At 43.4% G+C, this 23,889-nt stretch overlaps 1 protein-coding gene across 2 annotated transcripts in view; it reads right to left on the reverse strand.

Moving 5' to 3' along the window:
• The window catches only part of NBAS (NBAS subunit of NRZ tethering complex), a 670,356-nt gene that overhangs the window by 337,683 nt on the left and 308,784 nt on the right, over positions 1-23,889 (reverse strand). For both annotated transcript variants that reach the window (XM_077291450.1, XM_077291451.1), the window contains exon 31: positions 20,571-20,683. In XM_077291450.1, coding sequence (XP_077147565.1) covers positions 20,571-20,683 — 113 coding nt within the window. The remainder of the gene's footprint in view (positions 1-20,570; positions 20,684-23,889) is intronic.

Raw genomic sequence — 23,889 nt, forward strand, 5'->3', positions numbered from 1 at the left:
GCAGAGAGCGAACTGTCACTTTGGTGTAGCGGGCAGGGAGAACCCCCACTGGTGACTAGTCGGACAAGCGGGTACCTGGCAGCTACTCCCTGCCAGTTGCCCTTGAGTGATAGATTTCTCCCTATACATGCTCGCAGAGAGGGAACTGTCACTCTGGGGCAGCATGCAGGAAGAAGCCCCACTGGTGACTAGTCGGACAAGCGGGTACCCTGCGGCTTCTCCCTGCCAGTTGTCCTTGAGTGACAGATCTCTCCCTATACATGCACGCAGAGAGGGAACTGTCACTTCAGGGCAACAGGAGGGGACAAGCTACACTGGAGACAAGTTGAGCTCCTTCCACCCGCTACTGTCGGATACATGCTGCCCTGGAGTGACAGGTCATATCAGATCCCAGGTTCGCTTTAAAGAACACAAAACAATGAAATGAAATGATAGAATAAAATTAACAAGAAATCCCGTTGCCCTCATCATTTTTCTAAAAAAAAAAAAAAAAAAAAAAAAATCATACACAATACAGGAAAGCTGGCTGAGGCTGGTTTCACACTTGCGTTTTGATCTGCAGCGCTTTTTAAAAAAACGCATGTGGTGAAAAAACGCATGTAAATGCATGCAAACCCTAGGGATCCTAACCCTAACCCTAACGGTTAGGATCCTAAACCCTAACCCTAAGGGTTAGGGTTAGGATACCTAGGGTTAGGGTTAGGGTCCCTAGTAACCCTAGGGTTAGGGTTTTCTTGTTTTTTTCTTGTGTTTAGGGTTAGGGTTTTCTTGTTTTTTCTTGTGTTTTCTTGTGTTTTTCGGTAAAAACGCATGCGTTTACATAGATAGCAATGCATTTTTTTGCCGCGAATAAACGCATGCGGTTTTTTGCGGCAAAAAAACGCCACTAGAAATTACTATGTTGCATTTCTGCAAATGAACGCACGCGTCAAAAAACGCATGCGTTGCCGAAAACACATCAAAACGCACGCTAAAAAATGCATGCGTTTTTTAATGTTAAGTATAGGAGTTGCGTTTTTTAGCGCTAAAAAGCTGCAGATCAAAACGCAAGTGTGAAACCAGCCTGAGCGAGCCATATGATAAGTATGGGGCGCTCTCCAGTCTGTTCTCCGATACCATCTGTAGGGGACTGTGCTGCTAGAACTTCACTAGCCGATAGTTATGTCTTTGTGTGGGATAAGCCGATGTCAGAAGTGTTTGGCGGTGGCCATCTCTCCTCTCATGGTTGAAAACACAGGAAAGTTCGGCTCAGAAAAGTACCCAGGTGGATAGCCGTCTGACAAGTGAGAGCACGGACAACAGTTATCACATGGACAAAGTAACATAAGAGGAGCCAGTGGATATCGGCTGCTTAGCCTTTTGTGTATTGGGCCCCCAGCAAATAATGTCAGGAGAGATAAAAAGCTGAAGCCCCATTTCGACAGCCGATCCATTTTTTCTAGTCCAGTAGGTGGCACTAGACTTCTAGTCTGCTTCCTACCTGAAGAGGTAATTTGCAGAGTTAATTTCCCAGAGGAGCGATGCAAGGCCTATAATTCTCCAAACACTGGCATGTCACTTTCCACATGGAGAGACGTTACCCCTTAGACCTCAGTCAGAGGCCTCTTATATAATCAAACCAGCTCTGCACTGAGGAGGAGCAACACCCCGAAACACGTGCCTGCACATAGAAGATCTAGTATTGCTGTTATCCAAGTCATGTGGCCAGGCTAGCTGAAGGGTTAATATTGACTTTTTGTATTGCTGCATCCACTAGGTGGCACTAGAGTTCTATTCCTCTCCAAAGGGACAAACTATGTATTGATTTACTGCAAAAAAAAGAGCAGGAGAGGGGGGAGGCTCCTGCTGCAGACTGAGGTCTTTCAGGCACAGGTCAGTGACAAAACAGGGAGACATGGCTGATCTACTGAGACATGCCAAGATTTCTTAAAATATTTTTCACTTTTTAATTTGTAATATGAAACCAAATGGGATGAAAGAAAAGGAGATTAAGGGAAGAACGGCTTTATTGTTTATTCGCTTTCTGTAATTAGGGTTTCCATTACATAACATCAAATAGAGAACCTGTGTCACATAGCGGCCCCTGGCATTGGGCACAGTCCCCGGACTGATCACTTGGGCCAGATTGTGACACGGCCATAGACATTTCTCCACATCTGGCAAAAATCAGATACAATTCTTGCAAAACAATTATAACAAAAATCAGGCAATCCTGTGTGTGGAGGAGGGGGAGATGAGTGAGCTATCACGTCATCAATCAGAAGGAAGGACAAAAATGAACAATTTGTGGTCACAATGGAACACGTTTCCTCACTATTACTGCATATACCGCCTCATCTATTACTGCATATACCGCCTCATCTATCACTGCATATACCGCCTCATCTATCACTGCATATACCGCCTCATCTATCACTGCATATACCGCCTCATCTATCACTGCATATACCGCCTCATCTATCACTGCATATACCGCCTCATCTATCACTGCATATACCGCCTCATCTATCACTGCATATACCGCCTCATCTATTACTGCATATACCGCCTCATCTATCACTGCATATACCGCCTCATCTATCACTGCATATACCGCCTCATCTATCACTGCATATACCGCCTCATCTATTACTGCATATACCGCCTCATCTATTACTGCATATACCGCCTCATCTATTACTGCAAATACCACCTCATATATTACTACATATACCGCCTCATCTATTACTGCATATACCGCCTCATCTATTACTGCATATACCGCCTCATCTATTAGTGCATATACCGCCTCATCTATTACTGCATATACCGCCTCATCTATTACTGAATATACCGCCTCATATATCACTACATATACTGCCTCATCTATTACTGCATATACCGCCTCATATATTACTGCATATACCGCCTCATATATTACTGCATATATCACTTCATATATTACTGCATATACCGCCTCATATATTTCTGCATATACCGCCTCATATATTACTGCATATACCGCCTCACATATTACTGCATATACTGCCTCATATATTACTGCATATATCACTTCATATATTACTGCATATACCGCCTCATATATTACTGCATATACCGCCTCTTACATGTTACTGCATATACGGCCTCTTACATATTACTGTATATATCACCTCATATTACTGTATATACCTCCTATATATTATTGTATATACCGCCTCATATATTTCTGCATATACCGCCTCATATATTACTGCATATACTGCCTCATATTACTGCATATACCGCCTCATATATTACTGTATATACCACCTCCTATATATTACTGTATATACCACCTCCTATATATTACTGTATATACCACCTCCTATATATTACTGTATATACCACCTCCTATATATTACTGTATATACCACCTCCTATATATTACTGTATATACCACCTCCTATATATTACTGTTTATACCACCTCCTATATATTACTGTATATACCACCTCCTATATATTACTGTATATACCACCTCCTATATATTACTGTATATACCACCTCCTATATATTACTGTTTATACCACCTCCTATATATTACTGTATATACACCTATATATTACTGTTTATACCACCTCCTATATATTACTGTATATACCACCTCCTATATATTACTGTATATACACCTATATATTACTGTATATACCACCTCCTATATATTACTGTTTATACCACCTCCTATATATTACTGTATATACACCTCCTATATATTACTGTATATACCACCTCCTATATATTACTGTATATACACCTCCTATATATTACTGTATATACCACCTCCTATATATTACTGTATATACACCTATATATTACTGTTTATACCACCTCCTATATATTACTGTATATACACCTCCTATATATTACTGTATATACCACCTCATATTACTGTATATACCACCTCCTATATATTACTGTATATACACCTATATATTACTGTATATACCACCTCCTATATATTACTGTTTATACCACCTCCTATATATTACTGTATATACACCTCCTATATATTACTGTATATACCACCTCCTATATATTACTGTATATACACCTCCTATATATTACTGTATATACCACCTCCTATATATTACTGTATATACACCTATATATTACTGTTTATACCACCTCCTATATATTACTGTATATACACCTCCTATATATTACTGTATATACCACCTCATATTACTGTATATACCACCTCTTTCCATCTACTGCATTTAGGTTAGTGATGGGAATGGTCTTCATACTGAGTCGGCTCTTTCGGCTCCCACATGCCTCTCCGATGAACACCACACTCCCTGTGGCAGGAGGCGTGCAAACCAGCAGGGAAGGTATTCTTGTCATTAAATAATAATGATAATATAACGATAACGATCATTTTTAGTTTCACCAGCCCTCAGGTGGGCCGTGTTACCTCACAATGTCTGATATTAGGAGGCATACACAGGTTGCGTGGTTAATGTTCCCCCTTTCTCTCGGTCCTGGCTAGGAGTGAAAATAAGGACATGAACGAAACAATTTAAGTATGTACATGAATTGGCAAGTCTAGCATCACTTGCCAATGCAGAACCCAAGCGGCACAAAAAAAAAAGCCAACCTCCATTGTTCATATTAAGGAGGCGGATGAATGTGGCATCTCGTTTACAACCATCAAGTCACTAATGTGGGTGTCCAGATGGAGCCTCATCTGCTGGCTGCTTACTCCTTTCTTCTTAAACTCAGTCCTCTTCTGGCAACGTTTCCTCGTTACGAGGCTTCTCTTTTTTTTTTTTTTTTTTTTTTTTAGGGCAATCTCCATGATTTCCTACTCAAACTTTCTGCTTTAGTTTATTTCCCTATTGGGTCTTTGATGGTCTCCTTCAGCCCGGACATCACACGTTCCTCAAACATGGAGTATACACTACTCACAAAAAGTTACGGATATTTGGCTTTTGAGTGAAATTTCAGGATGAACCTAAAATGCCCTCTAACCTTTTCAGGATAACTTAACATGACAGTCTCTAAACTTTTGGAAGCACTTGGCCACCTTTTCAATGTTTCAGTACTTTTGGCACCACTTGCTGTTATCTAACAGGGAGCCTAATGGCAAAATTCACAACGGGTGATTGATCCATGAATCATCCAATGAACTCATGGGTTCAATTAGAATTGGTAATAAACGGTCCTCCTCATCATGCTCTTCACATTTTGACATTGTAAGACCAAGACGACACCTAACAATTGATCCCCAGGACCATGGCATTGTGAGGCTTCAAGCAGGATGTTCTCAGACGTAAGTGGATGCTGAGCTTAGAGCGTCACAGAGTCATCAGCATATTGTAACGGAGATACAGAGAGACTGGAAGAGTCACAGAAAGACAGATGTGGACATCTTTTGGCCACATCCCATACACTGATGACCGCTTCACTGTGAACAATGCCCTTCGGAACTAGATGATGAATGTCACACAACTCCAGACACATGTAAGGGAGGTGAGGGGCACCCAAGAGTCACGTCAGACCATTCAAAACCGTTTACATCAGTGTGGTCAACATGCTAGACGACCTGCAAGGTACCTGACCACACCACCAGGCTCAGGCGTCACCATCTAGTATAGTCCAGGGAGCATCTCCGTTGTATGAGGGACCAGGGGGCCTCAGTGCTCTTCACTGATGAAAGCTGATTCACGCTGAGCAGAAATGATGACCACCAACGATGTTGGAGACTAAACATAAATTTCGCCCAAGAGCCAAATATCCCTAACTTTTTGTGAGTAGTGTATATCATATCATTGGTAGTCATACTCATGGCCTCCAAAGAAAACTCAGTCTTTCTCGATGATTTCTACGCAGCTTAAAAAAAAAACACTTTGCATCTTAGAGGAAGAAAAGAAAGAAGAACACTCGTGCATCCATGTTTATGCAGAAAGTAGTCAACCATTATAGGGCCAGCTCAGTATTCATCTCGCCATGGCGGGTGTTGGCTTTCTCCTGGCTTCGAGCGTTGCCTGCCGCAGAGGTGATGAGTAAACATTTCAATCAATACGTTGAAGCGAGAAGAGCTGCCAACTGTGTGAGATATCAGCGCCCCGGACAGGATCACACAAACACCTGACTGCGGCTTCGCTTTTTTTTCGAGAGATGCCCGGAGAGCCGGCTTGGCTGCCAGTGATTCCGGCACATGTTAACGCTGCCGGGCAATCGCTTGTCAGGCTTCCAGACAATCAGGATTCACAAAGTAGAAGTGTAGACATTTATCACAATTGGAAAAACGTAGAGCGCAGGAGCAGATGTTCCAGACAGACAATAATGGAGAGCGGGGGGGGGGGGGGATACAGATGCTTAACACGGAGCGGTGCACTCGGAGAAGGAGATAATGAAAGCTGCATTAAGCGCTGGAGTGTGCGCGCCTCTAATAAGTCATCAGTATGCAAAACGGCGGCGAAGAACAAAAGGCAGGCGGGGAAGTTACCCGAGGTAACCAAGTTCACCATGAAACAACGTGCAGCCACTTCTCTCCATATACTCCGGGGTCTGCCCCTCTCCAGAAAGGCTCATTTTTCTTGCATGCAGATTAAGCGTGCGGTTCTGGAAATAAAGTATATTTATTTGCCTATTTCCCACCACACATTTATAGTGTTTGTTATAAGGTGGCGCATTGCTGCCCATAAAGCTTTGCTTGGGCTGCTGGATGGAGGAATATAAATGTCTGCATATGTTTAGTGGTCATTTCGAATGGGGGGAAATATTTTAGAAAAATGAGTAGGATCCTGCGCGCTAGGAGAACGGACGGCTCTCAGTTTATTAGCGCGCACTAGAGAAACCATCAAATAATTGTGTGTACCAGGGCCGGAAACCACCCGAGATGTATACAATGGAAACTGACGAGAGGTCTTCAAGGCCACCGACAAGAACTCGCCAATCAGCCGTACATTGAGGGACTCTCCATATTCCAGACGTATCACCTGTCTGTAGGGTTAGGTCTGTAGTGTCTGATTTCTGGGGCTCCATCAACCACTGATCATGAGAACTGGGGTTCCCGAGTTGTGTGTGAAAGGCAGCTGTAGTCTACGGATGTTTGACCAATATGTGACCAAGACCTGCTCCAACCACAGTGTACGGGACGGCAGAAGATGGAAGGACATCTATCGTGTTGCCATAGAAGTGGATGGACTGGTGGTGACACATTCACACAAGGTCTGTAGATGTAGAGGGAATGGATGAAGACAGACACTTTTCACAAGTACGGTTAGGTTATATGGCTGTCCTAGAGGTGAGGTCTCCAATTCAGTAACGTCCGTATGAGCCAAAGTGATGTCACCCCCCATCCTCTCCTGCCCCCATAACAATGCTAAAGGAGGACTGACACCACGAGAACAGAGGCCAGACGTGACCACGAAGTGCTTCAGTATAATAAATGGCTCCACTGGGGCTCTAAGAGATTACATATAAATTTCCCAAAAATAGGATTTAGATTAAAACCCCTATGGATCCCCGATGCAGTGCTCTTTGTAGAACACAGGGAGAACATGAACTTATTCTAAGGCTTCTTTTACACTTCCATCGGCAGTGTCCCGTCCTAATGCGTCCAGAGGAGAGAGAGAACGTTTTCAAAAATCTACAGATTTTCACGTGACGTGAGACAAAAGACGGAAGTGTGAAAGAGGCCTAAGGCTATGTTCACACGGTGCGGTTTTTGCTGCGGATCCGCAGCGGAATTGCACTGCGGATCCGCAGCAGTTTTCCATGTAGGTTACAGTACAATGTAACCCAATGGAAAAAAGGACCCGCTGTGCCGACGATCCTTTTTTCCACAGGCAAATCCGCAGCGGTTTTGCCTGCAGAAAAAAGAAGTAGCATGTCACTTCTTTCTGCAGATTCCGCTGCGGGTTTCCAGCAGCACCAATAGGAAACTGCATTTGGAAACCCGCAGTGGAATCCGCAGAAGAAAAAGGATCAAAAACCGCAGCTAAAATCAGCGCTGAATTTAGCTGCGGTTTTTCAAAACAGGACCTGAAAAAAAAAGGATGAAAAAAAGGATCGTGTGAACGTAGCCTTAAAAGGAATCTGTCAGCTGCTTTTTGCCATGTAATTCGAGAACATCATAATGTAGAGCACGAGATTCCAGGGATGTGTCACTTATTAGGCTGTGTGCTGCTGCTTTAATACAATCAGTGTTATATTAGCAAGAGATTATCACTGGAGGACTAGGTCTCACGTGCAAGGCAGTCCAGCTAATCTGCATAACTCTACCCCCCAACCACTGATTGGCAGTTTGCTGACAGTGTACACAGGAAGCAGCCAATCAGGAGTGTGGGCGGGGTCATACACAGCTCAACATTCCGAGCACTGCCACATTTACAGGAGAGAAAACAGGGAATCTATCAGAACTGCACCAAGCAGCCCAGTAAGTCACACATTGCTGGAATCAGGCTCACTGCCCCTACATCATGCTGCTCTCAGATTACATAGAAAAAATGCTGACAGATTCCCTTTAAGTGGTCACAGAAAAATGCAGACATTACACTGAGGCAAGCACAATCATTGGTGCTACAAGAGGGGCAAGCTGTGACCACCATTCCAGCTACTGAATGCTCTAGTCGCCGATATTATAATATATACATATACCTTCTATTTCTTTGGCATATCTGATGTTATAGGCTCTATTTCGGCACATTTTTCTGATACAGTTATTGGACGATGTCTTTGGCTACTGCAGAGAGCACAGTTATCAGCACATCCCTCTGTGTAAACCTATATGTTGCCAATAACATGATGCTCTACAGCACATAATCATGGTATTAACAATTGCTGATCAGCAGACTCTCTAACGGGCCAGTAAACCCTACTGGTGGTCCAATAACAACCTCGACAGGATCACCTAAAAATGGCCATGGAAACCATAGCACCCAACGTAGGGCGTTCTGCTCATTCACTGGGTGACTCCTGACTGTGGGGAATGAACACATTCCCAGATTAATGGCTCGTCTTCATTTTAACCTTTTCTGTAACGAGTTTTTGCAAAGCTGCAGTGTAAATCATGGTAAAAGAACAAGGCAGGAGCACAGTTTTAGACAACCATAGGACCCTATTAGACAATGCATCCAACCCAGAGTCCAGGAATCTATAGAGAAATGAAGACATGGTACTAACGCACTCATCGCAGGCAGGAGTACAGCTCCCAGCAGCCTTTCCCCAGCACAATCTCTGCTCTCTGTTTGGACTTTGCCGTTCCTTGCAATGTGAGCCGCGTTCTACAAAAGACCCAGCAATTTCCAGAAGAAGCCACACAGCGATCAGCCTGTAACTGCTGCAGTGTGGCTCCGCTAGCGAGCGCTCTCCACGGGACTGACGACCTTACCCTGCGAGGAGGCCATTAGTGCCACGTGCACAGCTACCCAGTGGCAATGCCACCGCTTTATCTCACAGAGAGCTTCATGTCTCAATGCCCAACCTCTAATGGGGAGGCAAACGACCCCACAAAACCACAGGAGGAAGCGCTGGAATAATGGACCCGCTACATAATACTGAGGGTCTTCTCCAAAGTTTGGGTTTCCTTATATAAAACGATATAAAAAAAGATTTAGACTGCAATGAATACAGCAGACGAGAAAGTGACGTCTTTATATCCACGACATGTTCTGGGAAACGTTTTACCTCTGCGTCTGCTGTAAGGAGATGTGCCTCCTTAATGCGTAAAAAGCTCCATCTGGAAGGTGCACTTAGCGGGGTATAAAGTAGAGCGGAGATGGAAGGCTGTATATCAGGGAGACCGGCACATTCACAGAGCGGGGGAGGAGGCGAGGACAGAGAGAAAACAAGTGGAAAGGGGAACATCAGAAATGGAGGAAAGAGAGAGGAGCCGCAGCCTGCAGGGGAGAAGACGTACGGCCAGAAGGGTGGCGCCATTCACCAGGGCAATATTACACTTTTTGACACCTGAGGCGATGGCTTTCTTTAGAGTCTCCATTGCAGGTTAGATTATTTTCGATGAGAAACAATAAAGTGCCTTTCTTCCTCATTGGCTATGTGCAGTCAGAGCCTTTTTGCAGAGCTTTTTTGAGCATCTCTGCTCCACGACCTCCTCATCGGCCATTGGGGTATACGGACGCGGAGTCTGTTTACAGTGCTTTTGCAGCAGAACCAGAAGATTTTGAGAATACTATCCGCACAGTGACTGCTCTAAAAACTCCTTACAAAGATGGACACCGTGCTGAAACCTGATAAACCCCGTTACTCCTCATCTGGGCCTCTCACGCACAGATGAGCTCCATCGTATGAGGACTGTGAGGCCTCGGATTGCTCCTCACCGGGCTTTGGCTTACAAATACGGATATAAAATACTGAACGTGTGAACGTGGCCTTAAAGAAATACAACATTATGGCAGACAACTGTATTTTTGCTACTAGGGAGATCCAGCAAATCATCAGATCACTCCGGGGTTAATGTAATTCTATGGGGCCGTGCACATGCCAGATTTTTTCCTCTGGCAGAGTCTGTCCGGGGAAAAATAATAATTGCAGCATGTTTCATTTACATCAGACTTTCAAATCGCACTTGGCCATGCAAGTCAATGAGTCCATGGAAACCACTGGACTGCACTCGGATGACATCTGAGTGCAGTCCGATTTTCAGTCTCATAGAATAGAAAAGATGGAGACATTTATTTTCCAACCCCACACTGAGTTTACCTGGTTGTCTTAGATGAGAGAAAATATAGCCGTATTGAGGACATAATTACAATTTTTCAATTGATGTTTCCACATTTTTTTTGCACAGTATGCCTGCAGAATGAGTTGTGTAAGAATCCATCAGTGAGCACATTTTAACAGGAGAGTCAGTAACGCTTGTCTGTGTTTTTGTGAGCTGCTATCACCTAACTTACGACCACAAAGTTCAGATGAACTTTAATGGACCATAAATCAGCAGAGCGCAGCTCGGAGAGAGATATAAGAGTTACCAACTCATTGTCAGAATGGGCTCACTGATATATTCTCAGATAACCCCTTCTACAGCCAGCATATAGACGGCGCATATAGGCTTAGGAGGGCTGATCCTAAGCACAGATTGCATTTAGGCTGGTTTCACATTGGCGCTTGTGGCGGCAGCGTTTGTACCGCATATAAATGCATGTGTCGTGTTTTCCTATATTTAACATTGAAAACGCATGCATTTTTTTTTTGTTCGCGTTTTGCCGCGTTTGCCGACGCATGCGTCGTCTCGTCGTTTGCGGCTTGGCGCGGAAATGCAACATGTAGTAATTTCTAGAGGCGTCTATTTGCCGCCAGGAAACGCATGCGTTCGATCGCGCAAGGATTGCGACAAAAAAACGCATTGCTGTCAATGTAAACGCATGCGTTTTTAAGCACATGCGTTTTGTTGCTTTTTTCAACACATGCGATGTACAGTAAAATCACACTGACAGGTTACAATAGAATAGATATATACACATAGAATAGGTATATATACATATATATATATGTCAGTGAGACACCTATATATGTATATTTATATTTAATGCAGCGCTAGATAGCAGAAGCCGGTAATTGAATTAGCGGCTTTTATGCTCTCTCCTTCACAAACCCGACAGGATATGAGACATGGTTTACATACAGTAAACCATCTCATATCCCTTCTGTTATTACATATTCCTCTTCAGTAATGTAACAAGTGTCTGTGTGTCAAATTTGGGGGCTCTAGCTATTAAATTAAAGGGTTAAATGGCGGAAAAAATTGGGGTGGGCTCCCGCACAATTTTCTCCGCCAGAGTGGTACAGCCAGTGACTGAGGGCAGATATTAATAGCCTAGAGAGGGTCCATAGTTATTGGCCCCCCCTGGCTACAAACATCTGCCCCCAGCCACCCCAGAAGAGGCACATCTGGAAGATGCGCCTATTCTGGCACTTGGCCTCTCTCTTCCCATTCCCGTGTAGCGGTGGGATATGGGGTAATGAAGGGTTAATGTCACCTTGCTATTGTAAGGTGACATTAAGCCAGATTAATAATGGAGAGGCGTCAATTATGACACCTATCCATTATTAATCCAATCGTACGAAATGGTTAATAAAACACACACACATTATTTCAAAGTATTTTAATGAAATAAAGACACATGTTGTGGTAATATTTTATTAGACTCTCCACCTGAAGACCCTTTGTCACCTGAAACAAAGTTTAAAAAAACAAACAACAATATTCCATACCTTCCGTTGTTCTGTCCCACGTTGTAAACCCATCTGAAAGGGTTAACTAGTTTTACAAGCAGAAGCCTGTCAATGCAGCCGCCCCTGCCTGTAAAAACCCAGGGAATGAATGGATTGGAGGGGAATGACCTGTAGTTACCTTGAGTTGCGGTGATGCGCCCTCTGCTGGATGTCCTCATATGAACTCGAGCCTGGGAACTTTTACCAGGCTCGAGTTCATATGAGGACATCAGCAGAGGGCGCCTCACCGCGACTCAAGGTAACTACAGGTCACCCTGCTTTCCATTCAGTACTCGGGGTTTTACAGGCAGGAGCGAGTGCATTAGCACAGCTCCTGGCTGTAAAATGATTTAACCCCTTCAGATGGATTTACTTCGTGGGACTTGACCTGAGCGAGGGAAGGTATGAGATATTGTTGTTTTTTTATTTTTCCTTTGTTACAGAACGAGGGTCTTCAGGTGGATTACCAGTATAATAAAATATTACAACAACCTGTGTCTTTATTTCATTAAAGGACTTTGTAATAATGTGTGTGTGTTTTCTTAACCATTTTGTACTATTGGATTAATAATGGATAGGTGTCAATTGACGCCTCTCCATTATTAATCTGGCTTAATGTCACCTTACAATAGCAAGCTGACATTAACCCTTCATTACCCCATATCCCACCGCTACACGGGAGTGGGAAGAGAGTGGCCAAGTGCCAGAATAGGTGCATCTTCCAGATGTGCCTTTTCTGGGGTGGCTGGGGGCAGATGTTTGTAGCCAGGGGGGCCAATAACCATGGTCCCTCTCCTGGCTATTAATATCTGCCCCCAGTCACTGGCTTTACCACTCTGGCGGAGAAAATTGCGCGGGAGCCCACGCCAATTTTTTCCACCATTAAACCCTTTAAATTAATAGCCAGAGCCCCCAAATTTGAGACACAGACACTTCTTACATTAGTGAAGAGGAATATGTAATAACAGAAGGGATATGAGATGGTTTACTGTATGTAAACCATGTCTCATATCCTGTCGGGTTTGTGAAGGAGATAGCAGAAGCCGGTAATTGAATTAGCGGCTTTTATGCTCTCTAGAGCTGCATTAAATATAAATATACATATATAGGTGTCTCACTGACATATATATATGTATATATACCTATTCTATGTGTATATATCTACTCTATTCTAACCTGTCAGTGTGATTTTACTGTACACCGCGCTGAATTACCGGCTTGATTTTTCTCTTGTGAAATTTCTCATCATGCGCACCATAAACGCAAACGAAACGCAGGAAAAAAAGCATGTAAACGCGTACAAACGCAACGTTTTTTAACAGCATGGGTCAACGCATGCGTAAAAAAAAAGCCGCGTTTGTACGCGTTTATATGCGTTTTTTCCACCACTTGCGGATGCGTTTTAAATGCTGCGGATTTAAACGCAAATGTGAAACTAGCCTTAAACAGTTATCGTTCTTCAGGAGCGCACCGCTTCCTGCCTCCCAGCGTCCAGCACGGGGCAGTGGGCTCCTGATCGATTGACATTGTGATCCAGCTCTCCACAGCTGCTCAGTGAGGCAGCTTCCACTCCGCATCATTAGAGGACGGCTGCTAGACTGCAGCGCTGGCCGGTAACCCAGGCAATATGCAGCAAACGGTTCCAGAAAACAAAGAGAACTTTTACTAAGTAAATGACAAAACTTACTGTTTTTACAAAAATCTTACAATTCCAACCAATCATGATGTTGAGAAAATCCGTATAACGAGGACCTCTTGCTGGATTTTTTTTTTTTAATTTTAAGGAGTAATCGTCATTTTAATTTCATAAATCAATAGTAAAAAGGATAAAAACATAATTGCACTATATCTTATGAGAAAAAGATGCTTCTTTCCATTCCTGGACTGATCTTTCACTCACAATTCATGGAAAAGGCAGGTTTTGACATTGATAACCGACACTTGGTGCTTGTAAAATTCTATGGATAAAGGAGCAAGGAGCTAGAGACATTCTGCTGCAAGTTCTTCATAGAGCTTTATGAGCACCAACTGTCATCTCTCTCAGTAGTGGGGAGATCTGTATTTAATAAGGGCAGATTTTGCTCGTGAATTGAGAATTCTGAGAATAAATGATCAGTCCAAGAGGAGAACTAATTTTTCTGATTAGATATATTACGTTGTTTATTATTTTCTGTGTATTAATGAAAGCAAAGAAAATTAAAATGACCGTAATCTTTGACTGAGCACCTTTTCTAGTTGGTCCTAGTCCCTGATTCTAGGACAGGTTTTTCTCTTTTTCTTCTGTGACCCTTTGTTCCTAAGTTATGGCGCAAACTTCCCCTTTAAACAAATGGTCGTATGCCACAGAACTTCATAATGGGTGTGGCCCTGTCTAGAATGGCCAATGACAGGAGAAAAAAGGTCTGTTGTATACACCCAGTTGGTTGAAGGTAAAAATATGCATCATCACCGGGAGGCATAACTTTGGAACGGAAGGGCACAGAAAAGCTTGAAAAATTGGAGAAAGTAAACAGTTTAATTGAAAAAAAAAAATCCAGTCAAAGGTCCTCTTTAAAGGCAATCTGTCAGCAGCATAATGTAGGGGTGGACACAATGATTCCAAGGATGTGCCACTTATTAGACTGTGTGCTGTTGATTTAATACAATCAGTGTTTTATCAGGAGGAGATTATTATTAGAGGATTAGGTCTCACATGCAAACTAGTCCAGCTAATTTGTATAAATCCACCCCCACCATTGTAGTTTCAATACTAAGTGTTTTATCAGCAGGAGATTATCACTGCCTGGACTACAGTTCACATTACAGGTGGTCCAACCCCGCGCCCCCGTCACTGATAAGCAGCTCACTGTCAATAGACAACACACATAGAGAGCCTGGTGTGGGTGGGGGAAGCTTTTCAGCTCTGATACATGCTATGTATAAAAACTGTCACAACTGCTGAGAGCAGTAAACTAAGTGACATATGGCTGGAATCAGGGCCTCCGCCTCTACATTATGCTGATCTCAGATGAGGAGCAGAAACCTGAGGACAGATTCCCTTTAATGGTTGCACTTTGACGGAGTTATAATTGCAGGCACTAGCATAGCACCATGGGGACACTAAGATGGCGCTACTAATATAATAAGTCAGCCAAATCCGGTGGTGTTTTATCATCTTCTCTACATGGATGCCCTCCCATGTTCTAAGACGTTCCCATACAGGGTCACACTGTCCTTCCTTAAGTTGCAGCACTAATTCCTCAGCGCTTTACAGACATCATCACTGTCCCCATTGGGGCTCACAATCTAGAATCCCTATCAGCATGTCTTTGGAATGCGGGAGGAAACCGGAGTACCCGGAGGAAACCCACACACACACAGTGAGAACATACAAACTCCTAGATGTTGTCCTTGGTGGGGTTTAAGCCCAGGACCCAGCGCTGTAAAGCCGCAGTGCTAACCACTGAGCCACGGACAGCGATCATCACATATTTCCCAAAGAGCGCTACTGCATCTTCCTCGCTGCCCCCGATGGTCCCTGAAGCCCAGCGAGGCATCAACCTGTAGTAAGTTACGACAGTAATAAAGGAATAGCGTAAGAGAGAGCGGGAAATAGAACGACGGACACGAGGACATTAAGAGAAACAGAAATGTGCATAAAGCAGAGGAGCATTGTGTGCTGACATTATCACACGGCCATTAAACAAATGGGAAGGAGTCAGAGCGTCTCACACCGCGCTGCACCGTGACCTTTCCGGAGCACCTGTGAATGTGGGCGAGCGCGGACCGGCGACTGATCCTCATCTGGTCACTTCACAGCTGGGGCTCCGGGGCAAACCGGAACGGCTACTAATAAGTGCAATAATGTTATAAATCATCAAGACCATCCCAAACGGGTTCACCTTGTCGCGGTGGGATGGATGCTAAGCTTCTTTTTTTATCAAAATAGAGTTAACATATATATATATATATATATATATATATATATATATATATATATATATATATATATATATATATATATATATATATATATATATACATACACACATACTATTACTCTATTACTCTTTGCTTACTACAGGGTATATGCTTTGCTTGCTTTTCTTCTTGGGTTTTCTCTGAGAAATGGCCACAGTGTGAACGTGCTTTTATGCAGCGCACATATACCAACTTCTGCTCCGGCTCATTTATTTGGTCTTGCTTATTTTCTTGTGCTTTATGCAAACACGCAGGGCTCACCTTTCTGAGCTAATTATTTCATCTATATAGCTTCCCATTGACAGGTGTCTGGTCAGTCGGGGGCCCCTGTCCTGCTGAGCCCTTGTTCACATTGCGCTCGGCAGTCACAGGGTAAGGTATAAATACTAGGGCCAGGCTAGGACTGCCCCCCACCGGGTTCACCTTGTCACGGTGGGATGACTTTTATTGATCAGAAGTATAACAAGTAATGTGTGCAAAAAAAAAAAAAAAAAAAAACTAAGGGGTAATATTGATATGCAGCGGAAAGAGGACTTCTTTTGGGTGGGGTAGGTCCGTACTGTGGAAATTGTCTGCCACGAATCTGGTTGCAAATCTGTATATTTTGCATGAAAATTTTGCTGGTTATTTACAAATTTTTGTTCCGCGCTACATTGTAAGTGGTTGAAATTTACTCCAGATCCTCAACCAGCAGAACGAGCATGTGATTAGAAAATCATCCGGCAGTAACCCCCTTAGACACGGTGATCAATAGTGACTGCAGCATCTACGGCGTGACAGAGGTAGAGGCCCGGATGTCAGCCAGCAGAGTACAGACACACACCCTAATGACAGGAGCAGTTTTAGATTTATACATACAATACCTAAAGGGAATAACTGAGGGACCGCACAACACAGATTTGTGTAACACCTCTCAAGGAAAAAGGTCTTTATTCCCTGGTGTCCGGCATAAGACTTGGCGCCTGCTCTCAGCTCACTAGGCCTTTGGTTGATGGGGCCGGGTATATAAGCTTATTGCCGGCACCAAGGTTGGTCCCTACGTGCCCACCGGACCGCTCGTATCATGAAGGGGAGAATATTTAGGGGTATGACAGGATACAGGGGCACAGATCGGATTGTTAGGATCCTAATTAGGAGGCATATGACGGGCTGGTGGCAGTGTAATAATGAGGAACCCGATGGCACATTCAGCTCTGTCCCCTCTTAGTTAATATATTTTGACGTGTGACAGTAAGAGATGAGCTAGGACGTGACTTTTGACTGAGGGGCGACACAGGACCCGGTGAAGCCCGTGATCATGTTCCGCACCTTATTAACCCCTCGTGGCGTCCACATCATCATCTCGGAAACGTTTTCTCTATATAATAGCTGCAGCTAAACCAAGTGCAGTAGATCGGACCGCCACTCCCGTCCGCGTCTCAAGAAAATCAGCCGCCAGCGCTGTATGACGGATGTTCTCAATCAGGGTCTATACGACTTTCTGATTTTTTTTTTTTTTTTTTTGGGGGGGGGGGGGGACATGATGAAAGAAGATTCTGCCATTTCTAGCTACGGTAATTTCTCTGATTCAGCATTGACCGCTTGGGATAATTTCTATCAGTAATAATTATCATTAATAATAGTAATACAATATTAATAACAGTAACAATAACAACTACCACAGCAACATGTTGCCCCATCTTATATAATGGGGCCGTTCATTTTTGTGTTCCGGGTTTAGAACTTCCCCAGTTTTCCCATAATGTTTTCTGGATTCCTAGGGTTTCTGGATTACTGTTTGCTGTAATACTTTGTGTTATTGATTTTTGGCTTTTTACAATGATGAATCAGGTTTCCGCGTTCCATGCAGTGACCAGGGAGCGCTTTCCCGTGGACTTTCCCACAAGCAGACTCCTCATCTCTCAGTGTCCGGCCATTATACACATGCGATCCCCTCGCTGGATTTTCTTTGCTTGCGGCCTGAACTTTGAAGAAATAATAATAGAGAAAATTCACTTTGGCTCTGATAAAACCAGCTGCTGAGCCCCGGACGGCCTGCGCCAGCGAAGCTTACAGATGCTTCCATGTCGCCAGACGCACGATTCACGTGAAAGCCTTTTATAAAGTCACCTGGAGGCTAAACGAGAATCGGACAGTAATGGAGGAAAATTACCGGTGAGTAAGAAAAGACACAGAAGCGACCAGGAAAAGGTGCTGACGGGCAGCTCACCATGAAAACACCATAGATACCAGCAATATAGAGAGAATAGTGGAGAAGCTGAAAAAGGTCTATAAAAAGAGCCGCACAGCGCTGTGGTCTTCTGCTCCATAACCTACAGCATGGCCTCCTGCCCTCATCCCTCACAATCAGGTAAAACTGCCTTTGGTGCACATGCCAGCCTACTATGTCCAGGAACTGCCTGATTCTCGTGCTTTGTAACTTTCCGTCCACTATTATTGAATGACTGGTATCTCTGTCAGGCCAGCACTATAGGTTCCAGAACTCTGTTCCCTCAGTTACCCGTATGCATAGTGGCTACTATTCAGAGCTCAAGAAAAGAAAAAACGAGCACATACCCGACAGCAAGTACATCCAACAATTATAATAGTACCTCTAAATAAAATAGGAGAATCGGCTAATACGATTTTGATATAAAAAAGCATAAAAGCCATCCCACAGCGGTAAGGTACACCTTATCGCGGTGGGATGGCTTTTGTGGCCCTTTAAACAAAATAGTATTAACTAAGTACCCTACGTTATTTACATGTACAATTACCATTTACGGATTTACTTGCTGCAGGGTACATGCTCATTATGTCTCTTTCCTGGGTTTCATCGATGAAACAGCCAGTGTGAACGCACTTTGCACAAATACCAGTTTATAGTCCAGCTCAGTTTTATGGGTTTGCGTATAGCACTTACTATTGTACAGTAACTTACATGACCCAGATAAAAAATACCCCTCTATGTAAGGTCTCTAAGCAGTTTGACATAGAAAAATGAGAAAGAGCGACAAATCCCACCTACCTGCTTCCTATAAAGATAAAGCGGTCCCTATGTAAAAAAGACCTGCCCCCACTTCCTGTACAGAGACAGCCCCACCCCCACTTCCTATAAAGAGAAGCAGCCCCACCCCCTTCCTGTACAGAAAGACAGCCCCGCCCCCACTTCCCGTAAATAGAAGCAGGCACACTCCCCTTCCTGTACAGAAAGAGAGCCCCACCCCCACTTCATGTAAATAGAAGCAGCCCCACCCCACTTCCTGTGCGGAAAGACAGCCCCGCCCCCACTTCATGTAAATAGAAGCAGCCCCACCCCACTTCCTGTGCGGAAAGACAGCCCCGCCTCCACTTCCTGTAACGAGAAGTAGGCCCACCCCTCTTCCTGTACAGAAACACCACCCCACTCCTACTTCCTGTAAATAGAAGCAGCCCCACCCCACTTCCTGTACAGAAAGACAGCCCCACCCCCACTTCCTGTAAAGAGAAGCAGGCCCACGCCCTTCCTGTACAGAAAGATAGCCCCGCCCCCACTTCCTGCAAATAGAAGCGGCCCAGCCCCCACTTCCTGCAACCCGTCTTGGGGTCTTTGCAGCTGGTCGTGGATTACATATTGAATTGCAGGTTACAAGAAAGAAAGGCACTAAGTCACCGGCACTTTGGGGTGGTTTTATGGGAGGAAGCGAGTTTTTTTATCACATTATCTATCAAATAAGATCAGGGGTTTTTTTTTAAATCCAGGGCCATTTCAACTTTCATACAAACCAGAGAAAGCCCTTGTGTTTGACCTTCATACAGAAATATTATAACTTGGTCTCTTTGAATACTAGCACGCAAATTTTTATCATTTTTAGATTAATGGACCTGCATGAGGCCTAGAATTTTGCACTTATGTGCCATTTTATGGAACTTTATATGTTTTTGTTTTTTCTTTAACATTTTAACAACCAGGGAAAATCATTCTCACAGCTCCCACTTAGGCGACGTTTTCTGAGATGCTGCCTTTTATTGTTTAATCCTGATGTACATGATGCTGCAGATGGCCTTGTCGAGCAAGGAATGATCGGGGGCCAATAAGGACTGATGATGGGATTCTGGCAATAACCCCTTGGATGTGGTGAAGGGTGACTGCAACATCTAAGGTGCTTGACAGAGGGAGAGGACTCCTTCTGTCAGTCTGATTTGCATATGCCTTCTACACTAGATTTCTCATGACTGACACATCAGACCTCTGCCAAATGAAAAAAAAAGACAACTTTGGGGAACAAGAATCTATGTAGCGATATCACTACTTCCAAACGTAAAAACAAGCTGAGAGGTTCAATTTAAACCAGAGTGTCAGGTAAAATTGTGATAAAAAGTATAATATTTAACAAGAAAAACCTCTCTATCTAGAACAACGTTCCATTTCTACTGGAGGTCCTTACCTTGCAATGGCAAAATGTTCACCCCAAACTCCTCCAGGTAACCCAGAGATCGTATCAAGTCCAGCTCTTCCTGTATGGAATCGGGACAGTCTGTAATCAGCTGTAAGCAGCTCCTGTAAGGGCGAATACCAGAAATAATTGGTACATTAGTGTGTGAAATTAGAGACATATTCCAAATGATATTTAATGGCTTTAGTTAGCATGAAAACAAGCACGTTTGCAATTGAGTTGTATTTTCTATCTGCTTTCAGTCTCCTGGAATGAGAATTTTTATCTTGCACAGTGTACAGCTGGTTGCCATGGAGCTCAGCCACTACTGCTTGTCTGAGAATGCATGCACAGTAGGTAGATTTCAGGAAAAATCTGCTCAGCTCACTCTCTCTGCCTCTCGGCTCCTGACATGCTGCTCTTATAAATCTTGCAAAACCACCATCCTCTTAGCTTTCAGAAGCGGTCCCCTAATCATGGCTGTGAGCTTGTGCAAATGGTGAAGTGTGAAGATACCTTAAGTGTAGACTCAGAAAAAAACACAGATGAATGTGTTACAGCAGAACATGTGCTGAGCTTTATAGTTCTAACACTGCAGCTCTGCTACTCACAGGCAAATTTTTCATTTAGTAAAGTATCGCCTTGAATACACAAAAGGCATTATACAGTTGTTATTATATATATATATATATATATATATATATATATATATATATATATACACATACATATATATATATATATATATATATATATATATATATATACACTCACCGGCCACTTTATTAGGTACACCATGCTAGTAACGGGTTGGACCCCCTTTTGCCTTCAGAACTGCCTCAATTCTTCGTGGCATAGATTCAACAAGGTGCTGGAAGCATTCCTCAGAGATTTTGGTCCATATTGACATGATGGCATCACACAGTTGCCGCAGATTTGTCGGCTGCACATCCCAAAGATGCTCCATACAAGGCAGGATGGATCCATGCTTTCATGTTGTTTACGCCAAATTCTGACCCTACCATCCGAATGTCGCAGCAGAAATCGAGACTCATCAGACCAAGCAACGTTTTTCCAATCTTCTACTGTCCAATTTCGATGAGCTTGTACAAATTGTAGCCTCAGTTTCCTGTTCTTAGCTGAAAGGAGTGGTACCCGGTGTGGTCTTCTGCTGCTGTAGCCCATCTGCCTCAAAGTTCGACGCACTGTGCGTTCAGAGATGCTCTTAGGCCTACCTTGGTTGTAACGGGTGGCGATTTGAGTCACTGTTGCCTTTCTATCAGCTCGAACCAGTCTGCCCATTCTCCTCTGACCTCTGGCATCAACAAGGCATTTCCGCCCACAGAACTGCCACTCACTGGATTTTTTTTCTTTTTCGGACCATTCTCTGTAAACCCTAGAGATGGTTGTGCGCGAAAATCCCAGTAGATCAGCAGTTTCTGAAATACTCAGACCAGCCCTTCTGGCACCAACAACCATGCCACGTTCAAAGGCACTCAAATCACCTTTCTTCCCCATACTGATGCTCGGTTTGAACTGCAGGAGATTGTCTTGACCATGTCTACATGCCTAAATGCACTGAGTTGCCGCCATGTGATTGGCTGATTAGAAATTAAGTGTTAACAAGAAGTTGGACAGGTGTACCTAATAAAGTGGCCAGTGAGTGTATATATATATATATATATATATATATATATATATATATATACATATATACACACACACACACATACGGTCCCTGTGCATTAGGGTTCAGTGTCACATTGGATTTGATATGGATTCCTGCATCAAATCCATATAATCTGCACATCTCATGCATCTGACTGTGGATTTTTGCAACATGCTCTGACAAAGATTTGCACATTTTTGTGCATAAAAAAAAATTAAAAAAATATATAAATAATAATAATAATAAGCTGTGGAAAAAATAAGCTACTCATTTCTGCAAATTCTGAAAGAAGAAACTAATGATTATTGTCATTTAAGGTGTAAAAGTCTATCTTCAAATCTGCTTCATTTCTTGCATTTTCAAAATTCAAATGCAAATCCGACACGTGTGAACACATCCTTATAATAGTCCAGCTTTACTGTTCGGGCTGTGCTCAATAACAAGATTGTTGATGGTTTCCAAAAAACAATATCAAAGAATTATGAATGCAGCTCTAGAGTATTATAAATAATGCAAATATATTCAGCATACAAGATGCAAAATAGCATTTAACATGCGCAGTGGTCAGAACCCCAGTGATCAGTAACACAGCCCCTACCCCATTGATGGAAAAAAACTTAACTTTGCACAACTCCATAAAAAAACTTATGTAAAAAAAAAAAAAACCTTAAACATGCTTCTTCGTACAATAAGTTGAATTGCGCCGAGCTGCAATACCAGAAACAGCCTTTAGATAAAAGTGGCGCAGGTTCTGGATGAAAATCCGGTGTTTTCCTAATCCTGAACAACCCCTTTAATAATGCATGAAATGTCTACTTTGGAGTCGATTTCTACTGAAACAACCAAACATTAGAGCCATAGGGGTCGCATATTTATTGTCAACCAGCAGCGCACAGAGGGAGGGACGGAGGAATTTATGCACAAGTGGAATAACGAGTCCTGCTGTTTAATCCGGGTCGGAGGTTTTATGTGCAATTATAAGTCTAATTAAAGCACAGTGACATCTTTATGTAGCCAGGGACACGTTCTCTTTCTCAAAAAATTAAGTCAAAGGACACAGTATTTTTTAAAGTCATCGCAGCTCAAGCCGCCATACTCACTGCACCGCCATACTCACTGCACCGCCATACTCACTGCAGCGCCATACTCACTGCAGCGCCATACTCACTGCACCGCCATACTCACTGCACCGCCATACTCACTGCACCAGGTGTCAGCTGACCTGCACGAGTGCAAACCCATATTGCCGTTTTAGGCTCCTCCTAGCCTAACGCATGTAGCGGAGGCTCGTGGCTAACAATGGCTCTTATCTGGCACGAGACTTTTAGAAATACTAACCTTTATCCCACACTGCATATTCCCCCCAGCAGAATGATTCTCTCTAGTGTCTTAACAACCAGAAAATCACAACCAAATTTCCCTATTTTGGGGGCAGCATGGTGGCACACGGATTGGCATTCTTAATACAACACTGTGGTCCCAGTATGGAAGTTGATCAAGGGGAACAATCTTGCTCACAAATGTCTGACCGTGTTGTGTATGCAGCTCTCATGCAGACCCATGTGATTCCGCACTACAGACTAAAACAAGTCCTTTAACCAGTTATTAACCAAGCACCTGCAATCTAGAAGGAACAGGTCCGGTCCCCAGCTGTCAGTCATG

The sequence above is a fragment of the Ranitomeya variabilis genome, chromosome 2, assembly GCF_051348905.1.
Source record: "Ranitomeya variabilis isolate aRanVar5 chromosome 2, aRanVar5.hap1, whole genome shotgun sequence".
Taxonomy (NCBI): Eukaryota; Metazoa; Chordata; class Amphibia; order Anura; family Dendrobatidae; genus Ranitomeya; species Ranitomeya variabilis.